At 39.1% G+C, this 7,824-nt stretch overlaps 1 protein-coding gene and 1 long non-coding RNA gene across 6 annotated transcripts in view; one reads left to right on the forward strand and one right to left on the reverse strand.

The window, feature by feature from the left end:
* The window catches only part of LOC116697291 (uncharacterized), a 6,435-nt gene extending 6,219 nt beyond the window's left edge, over positions 1-216 (reverse strand). Inside the window, exon 1 of the long non-coding RNA XR_004333986.1 lies at positions 78-216. This is a non-coding gene — a long non-coding RNA (uncharacterized LOC116697291). The remainder of the gene's footprint in view (positions 1-77) is intronic.
* rab41 (RAB41, member RAS oncogene family) overlaps positions 1-7,261 on the forward strand; it is an 8,077-nt gene extending 816 nt beyond the window's left edge. The window contains exons 2-9 of one of the 5 annotated variants that reach the window (XR_004333985.1): positions 727-785; positions 1,248-1,301; positions 2,215-2,320; positions 2,633-2,744; positions 3,167-3,260; positions 3,659-3,752; positions 4,941-5,007; positions 5,288-7,261. Coding sequence is in view for 4 of the 5 variants with exons in the window: in XM_032528631.1 (XP_032384522.1) it covers positions 727-785; positions 1,248-1,301; positions 1,601-1,706; positions 2,633-2,744; positions 3,659-3,752; positions 4,941-5,007; positions 5,288-5,352 (557 nt within the window). In the remaining variant the exon portion in view is untranslated. Of the gene's footprint in view, positions 1-726; positions 786-1,247; positions 1,302-1,600; positions 1,707-2,214; positions 2,321-2,632; positions 2,745-3,166; positions 3,261-3,658; positions 3,753-4,940; positions 5,008-5,287 lie in introns of all 5 variants that reach the window. The other 4 variants (XM_032528631.1, XM_032528630.1, XM_032528629.1 and 1 more) reach the window with 4 other exon arrangements.
* Positions 7,262-7,824: the final 563 nt, after the last annotated feature.

Raw genomic sequence — 7,824 nt, forward strand, 5'->3', positions numbered from 1 at the left:
ATACAAGATCCTGTATAACGTCAGGTCAAGGAAACTAAGTGTATGTGTCAATGTTACGATAGCGCTTTTCAACTCACTAGCTGTTAGCCTCCTACGGCAGCACCTTGCAGAGCCACGTCGGCCAGGCAGTATTTTTTTTCCCCCAGGATGGCGAAGGCATGTCCCGCCCTACTCTGCCTCAGATTGGCTTACCATAACAATATTACCCTAACCTTTTCCATCTCTTGCCTGAAAGTAACCAACTCAGCCAGAGCATGCAACGTGTACTAGCCAATCAGAGGGAGAGTAGGGCGGGTCATGTCGGCCCCATGCCTTCGCCATCCTAGGAAAGACAACAGTGAGTAAGTCGGTGCAGACCATCAGTCCGGCCTTTTACCCCAACCATTTAACGCACAGCAACTTATACTGACATTTGTAAACGTGCTTGTTTTTTTAGTAGGTAGCCTACATGTCTAATATGGCAGTAACATACTCCATCATGAAACAAACATTAGAAGCCAAGCTATTTTTATTTTCACAAATATGGCTCCACCCATACTGCCAGCTCACCGAGTGGGTTCAGAAGTGCACATTGCATCAATACATGTATCACGGATTTACTGCGGGTTTTTTTTCTTTTGAAAATACAACGTTAGAATTTATATAATTGGTATTTAATATTAAGTTTTGGCATGTAGAATATGGTCTTTGATTACTCTAAATGTGTCTGTTTCTGTGTTTGTACAGTTGGGAAGACCTCACTCATCACCAGGTTTATGTATGATAGTTTCGACAACACTTATCAGGTAATAGAAACAAAACAAAAAAAATCACAGTATGACACTGAAGTAGAGTGCCAAGGCACTGATTGATTGCATTTTAATACACTAATTTAATATATGGTGTGTTCCAAAACATATTTTTCTTAATAAACATTATGACTTATTAAGTACAGGTGTAATTAATAGCATTAAGTAATTGTGGCTGTTTGATGACCTTCCACTTCCAGATCCTTTGTTAGTGTGCATGATGACTTACCGGAATAATGAGCATCTCAATTGGAACGTAGCCATCGTTAATGTTTTAAGTTCCACCTGCGCTGATCCCACTATGACAAGTCAAAATGTTGTGGAAAAGGTTAATAGATAATTTTTAATATAGACTACAGTCAAAAAACTTTGTCTAATGGGTGTTTCTTGAATATCAACCTAATGCATTGTCAAATATTGGGTCTATAACAATGTTTTAATGCAATGATTGTCTTACAGGCAACCATTGGCATTGACTTTTTGTCAAAAACCATGTACCTAGAAGATCGCACGGTAAGTCCTGTGTATTTTATTGTAGTTCTCATCATTCCCATTGCCGTAGTTTTAAAACAGCTAAAAAAGCTCAAAGCATGCATTTGCATTTTTTTTTTGTATTAGCCACCTTTATTTCCCTTTCACCATTTCATATTGTTTCCACATTATCCTAGATTAAACCATTCATTTTGTTAGACATGTGATCATGTGTTTTAGCTTCCATCGTTGTTTCAAGTTTTTGTTTTCCTTCCATCCCCTGGCTGGGTCATGAAATGTCCTCCCCCACCTTCCCACATTCATTTCACGGCTGGCCAAAGATTCGGCTGCAGCTCTGGGATACAGCCGGACAGGAGCGTTTCCGCAGCCTCATCCCCAGTTACATCCGCGACTCAGCCGCTGCTGTGGTGGTTTATGACATAGCCAGTAGGTATCATGGCCTTGCCTCGCCTCCTTGTCCTTCACTTAGTATATGGAAGGGCAAAAAAAAGAGCATTTACTAGCCTGGCAAACCCCACTGGACAGCATGATAAGGGGTAGTTCCAGGCTCTTTGCATCAGCCATAGTGATACTAAAGCATTTCTCCAGTAGAGTCCAGGGGGGGTCTGTGCTTCCTAAATGCTGTTACATATGAGGCTGAAGGAAGGAATAACGGAAAATGTCTTTAGATGTCACCTCATGGGCAGAGACTCTCTGAAAATGCCTAAATAATGATTCCCCAGGGTGTACTTTTACATGTCTAATCAGCATAACGCTGGTCATCTCTGACCCTTCTGCATATGAATGATTCTCCCCATTCCTCCATAAAAGGCCATTTTCATCTCTGCTGCTTGGCTTGCAGTTCCTTTAAGACTGTCCTATTCTCCAATTTCTTGTTCTGCCTTTCCCATCTTTATCTCTTTGTCCTTTTCTTCCCCTCCGTTCCAATCCTCAGGTCCGGCTCCAGCTTTGGGACACTGCTGGACAGGAGCGTTTTCGTAGCCTAATTCCCAGCTACATCCGTGACTCTACCATTGCCGTGGTTGTTTATGACATCACCAGTGAGTCAGGGCTGTACTCTAACCTTTCTGTAGGGGTCTAGAGGAAGAAAGCTATCTTGGCATAGATGCTACCTTATGTACTTCTGCTAATATCCTTCAGATTCTCTAAGTATATTTTCCTTCAAGCTTCTTTTCTTAATGTTTTCTGACTAACACAAATACTTTACTGGCTTTTCTTACCAACCTTTTTAATAAAGACTAATACCTGCATGAGCACACTTTTAACTGATGGAATACCAAATGTTTTATGTCTTTTGGGGCTACTTGGGGTTGATGTGTACAGTAATTGTGTGGATTTTTTTTCATCCACAGATCTTAATTCATTCCAGCAAACCTCAAAGTGGATTGATGATGTTAGAACAGAGAGAGGAAGTGATGTCATTATCATGCTTGTTGGGAACAAAACAGACTTGGCGGATAAAAGGTACATGGTTGTGTGAGATGTGTGAAAGATTGTTATGAATTATCTTTTCTAGAAACAATGACTGATGAATACATGTCATTTTATAATTCTACTGCAATTAGAAAGTGTGTAGCATTAAGTATTAAGTAGTATATAAACTGCCAAAGCCTGGAATCCCACTTGTCTTCCCTTCAGTTCATCTCATCCAATTTTGATTTGTATCATCCTTTGGCATTTTATCAGCCTTTTTATTAGTGATTTTATGTACTTGTATATTTTGTATGATTTGATCATATTTCTGTTATGCCTTTTTTTTCTGCTTGGCTTTTTTGTTCCCTTTCCTGCTCTGTTCTCTCCATGTCATTTTGAATTATTTTTTTTGTGTGTGTTTCCCTCAACACCACACTCCACTCCCTCCCTCTCCCTTCCCGGGGCCATGGCAGGCAAGTTTCTGTTGAGGCGGCAGAGAGGAAAGCTCGTGAGCTCAATGTGATGTACATAGAGACCAGTGCCAAGGCTGGCTATAACGTCAAACAGGTTGGTGTCCAGCAACAGCAGGTTTAAAACTGACAAATAGCCCTGATAGTCATGATGTTCTTTAGGTTAGGGAGGCCCACCTGTGCCGTCATTCAAATAGATCAGCGTGTGGCTGGTGAATGAATGAGTGATCTCCTGATTTGTTTTCCCGCTGCTTCATCTTTAACTCAGCACAGCAGCTTCTCTCCCTTTGTCTTCCTCTCTCTGTCTATGTGATAACTAAACTAACCTCTGTCTCTTTTTCACCCACAAAACAAGATTCTGTGTTGAGCTCTCTTTGTTTCTCTCTCTCTCTCTCTCTCCATCTATTCCCTCTCCTCTTGGCCTGTCCTCTTTGCGATATTTCTTTCCATATTTGTCTGTTCGTCCATCTCCCCCCTATGCTTCTACCTGAGCAGACAGATCACCACGGAGGAGGGTGAGCAGAGAGCTAAGGAACTGAATGTCATGTTCATTGAAACCAGCGCAAAGACTGGCTACAATGTCAAACAGGTAGAGATTCTGCTCTCTCAAGGTAGTTGAGCTAATTCTGCCTTCAAAGTCTACACGTAACTCTTTCCGCCTCCTTTTCCCCTCTCCTTGCTCATCAGGACATGTGTTGGTATTCTCAGTAACCTACTGTACACGTATAGTTTGTATTTTCTCCCCACAGGCTTTGCTTTTAGATGTTTAAGTATTCACTTGTCTGCACACGTTTACTGCTACTGTGCTCGTTTGTCTAATTCACTAAAACCTCTGCAGCTTTCAAACTGTTTCTGTGACTTGAATGGGCTTACTCAGTGGAGGTTACCATGGCAACCTTCACCTTCATGCTGTTATCTCAACAACCTATTACAATCACATTTTGTATCACTGCTTTAACTGCTTCTTGTCTTTGCCTGTTGTTCAGTGAAATATATTAATGTGTGAGTAACTTCTTATAACTTTGATCCCTTTCTGTCTATGCTGTATCGTGACAGTAGGGGTGGGTGATGACTATATAGGGCTGGGCAATAGGGAGAAAATCCGATAGCACGATATGCTTGACCAAATACCTCAATATCGATATTGCGGTGATATTCTAGGGTTGACAATTGGTGCTTTGACAAAATATCTTCACACTTAGACACTTTAGATAAATAATCATAAGTAATGTAGACATAATGTATAAGTGGGGAAAAGGCAAATAATAGAAAGGCTAAAACAGTCTGGTAAGTTCAGAAAAGTACATCACTTCATTGTAATGCAGCCTTTAAACCAGGAAAAGACAACAATTATGTCATATCACAACATTACAATATCCAAAATCTAAGACGATATCTAGTCTCATACCCTGATATTGGTGTGTGTGTGAGCTTTAAGTGCCTTCGATAATAGGTTTGATTATAATTGGTAAGATAACCTTGCTAAGTAGGTGATTGTGTGTGTGTGTGTGTAAATGATGATAATTGATTTACAGAATTTCGGCTTTAAGCTGAACAAATACCTTAACATTTTCAGCCACCATATTAGACAAAAATAAACTAAAATATTACTGACTGATTATTTTATGTATTAACTGCTTGTCAATTGAAATATAAGTACATACACTGTGATCGAAGATTTTACCCAAATCACTTACCCCTATTTGACAGCCTTTTACTTCTACTACACGTTTTCAAATTTGTTCGATCATTACATTTTTCTGACTTTGTTTTATAGCTGTTCCGTCGTGTTGCTGCTGCATTGCCTGGGATGGACAGCACACCAGAGAAAAGCAAAGAGGACAGTATCCTTTTGAAGTTGCTTTCAACTGAAATTGTTGGCATACCTTTGTCAGGTTATTGTTGCCATAGCTTATTGCCTTATCGCCATAGTTCTCGTCTGAATACCTGCTACTACCACTAAGATCTGTAAAAGTAAAAAAGCTGGTAACAAGTACCTCATGGTTTACTCTGCACAAAAGAGAGAATGTTCTCTGAGGAGATGGCAGCCAGATAGCGCTGCAGAAAATACTGAGGTAAAAATTGCAAATTCATCGTCAATGTTACTTAACCAAGTGTTTTCAGTGATCGACATCAAACTGGAAAAACAGCCAGAGATGACTGTCACCGAGAGCAGCTGCTCATGCTAGTACACCTCACTCCTCATCCTCACCTAGCCTGTCTCCTCCCCACCAACAGCTTGTCTCTCAGTGGCCACTCTCTCCACCCATGGCACACTGCCAATGGGACAGAGAACCTGTCTTTTTTTTTCCTTTTCCAACTCAGTGACTTTTCAGAGTAACCGTGTGGATGTGCATTACTGTATTGAAACAGATTATCTGTTGGGGGGGGGGGGTTCAAAAGTAAACATTTAAAACAAGAAATAAGTTAAACGATATGTTCATTTTTATCCAGTTGCATGGCATTATGTAGGATTGCAGACTGACATAGTTAAGCGCTCATGAGTTATTGCACAGTTGGGAATCTTAGTGCTGTTACTCTTGTCATTGTTGTAAAGTAAAACTGATTGGGATTATTTAAATGACTCCAAGGTTGACTTCTTAGCCCATTATATTTTACTTTTTTATTTTAAAATGGAGAGTTTGTCTACAATTTTTCTATCGCTCAAATTATTTCTTGACGTTGTTTTTTAATTTTGAGGAAGTAGAGACAGGGTGTTACCAGTGACTTTACATCATTGCACACCATCATATTGCCACATTAGGCTCAAAAGGACCTTTTTTATTGAAGAGGGGCAATGGTCCATTTATAAGATATTATTTATACCTAACACATCTGCAGGCTTTAACTGCCCAATACAACAGTGTGTTAGCAGAGCAAATTAACATCATTTGAGACCTTATTTAAGACCGTGGAAAAGAGATGTGTAACCAAACAATGAGGTGATAGATCATCAGAGGGAAAACATCCCAAATTCAGTAGAATGGTTACAAACCTGAAACTATGTCTGCATTAAAACTATAGCAAATGTCTTTCTAATGTTGTTAAATTAGCTGCACGCATACTAACATGTCAGAGGAGGAGTTCTTTTGTTATTTGATGCCCCTAATGTAGAAAATAAAAAATAAAAACCAGTGTTTAGTTTTTCCACGCTGATGGAAAGTTGTCACTTTGGTCGCTATGACGTACCCACCATCTCATTGATAATTTGTGTTGTGTTGATTACACTATTGCAAAACATGCAGCATGCTCACCATGCAGGATTTATATGGATAAGAACACAGATGCCTTGCTTGTTTGTTCACCAACGTTGTGCACTGAATCAAGCCACAATATTGTAAAATATAAAAGAAGCCTGCTGACTGGTTCATGGCTTCACTAGTTGTTTTGTAGAGCTGGTAAATAAGAGTTAGTCCTCCGATACAGCTAATGCTTACTAACACCCTTGCTGTAAAAAGTGCAGAGAAGTTAGTCACAGTATCCTTTGCTGTATTGATATTGCCTGTGTAGGACTGTTGGTTTTTATTTGTTTATTTATTTTGTAACTTGGACATTCAGATGACATTGTATGCTTGACCAAAAGTACAGATGCTGACACGCATGTTGAAAGTTTATTTAATTTATTGATTGCGTGTCTGCCAGGACTCCATCTAAAGGCAACACTTGGGCCCGGTAACGTTTTTTCCTGTCACACTGCTAGAAATTACTTTTTTGGTGTGTAGTCAGTAGCTTGGTTTACAGTCACAGGTAAAAGCTACACCATCTCTACAGACACCCACACACACACACACACAGTGTAACACACACCAACTAACTAGCCATAGCACAACAAAAGACACTGGTCATTTGCTGTAGCTTGTTTGAAATGTCAATGTTTTAACATGAGCAGCTCTTCTATTAATTGTCACTGACTAAATACTCAGCTTTGTGCTATTCTAAATTGTGTCTGTCCATTTGAAAATATGCTGTCTATTGTGTTTAGCAACGTTTGTGTGAATAATGTACTATTACTATCTGATGTATAAAAATGAGAAATAATGAAACGCAAGTGTAGGCCTACCACATGGAATAAAATAAAGATATTTCACCAAAATTTAACATATGTATGTGATCCTTTTTTTCTTCTTTTTTTTTTTACAAAGCACGTTTATATTTCTCTAATTTCAAATGCTTTGGAACATTAACTTTATAAGAAATACTGTTCAGCACCTCAGTTTAATGAAAAACCTGTCACAAAGGCCTGTGTGTCACAGGTCGCTAAAGTAGACTGAAACTACGCAGCAGGAAACGCATCACAGGCATGTACTGTTACAACAGAAAGGTGTGGCTAAGAATGAACACTGAGACTGCATTTCACACACGACTGCCACTTGATGTACATCTTTGCTCAAAATCTATTGAAAGCATGTAAATAAAAACCATGCATGAGGTGGGGTTACACACATCTCATTGCCAATATACTGACAGAGAGACTACACAGTTACACAACAATATACAAAGATAAAAACAGGAAGAAAAAAATCCCCAAAAACTCAAGAATAAAAAAGGGTATGTGTGAGTCTATTATTTCTTTTTTTCTGTATTTTCTTTTGAGGATGTAGGCTAGATTATGTAGCTATTAGTAGTTCAAATAAAACATATTTTTTTTTATTAATCTCTTT

Source organism: Etheostoma spectabile, chromosome 10 (genome assembly GCF_008692095.1).
Source record: "Etheostoma spectabile isolate EspeVRDwgs_2016 chromosome 10, UIUC_Espe_1.0, whole genome shotgun sequence".
In the NCBI taxonomy this organism is placed as follows: domain Eukaryota; kingdom Metazoa; phylum Chordata; class Actinopteri; order Perciformes; family Percidae; genus Etheostoma; species Etheostoma spectabile.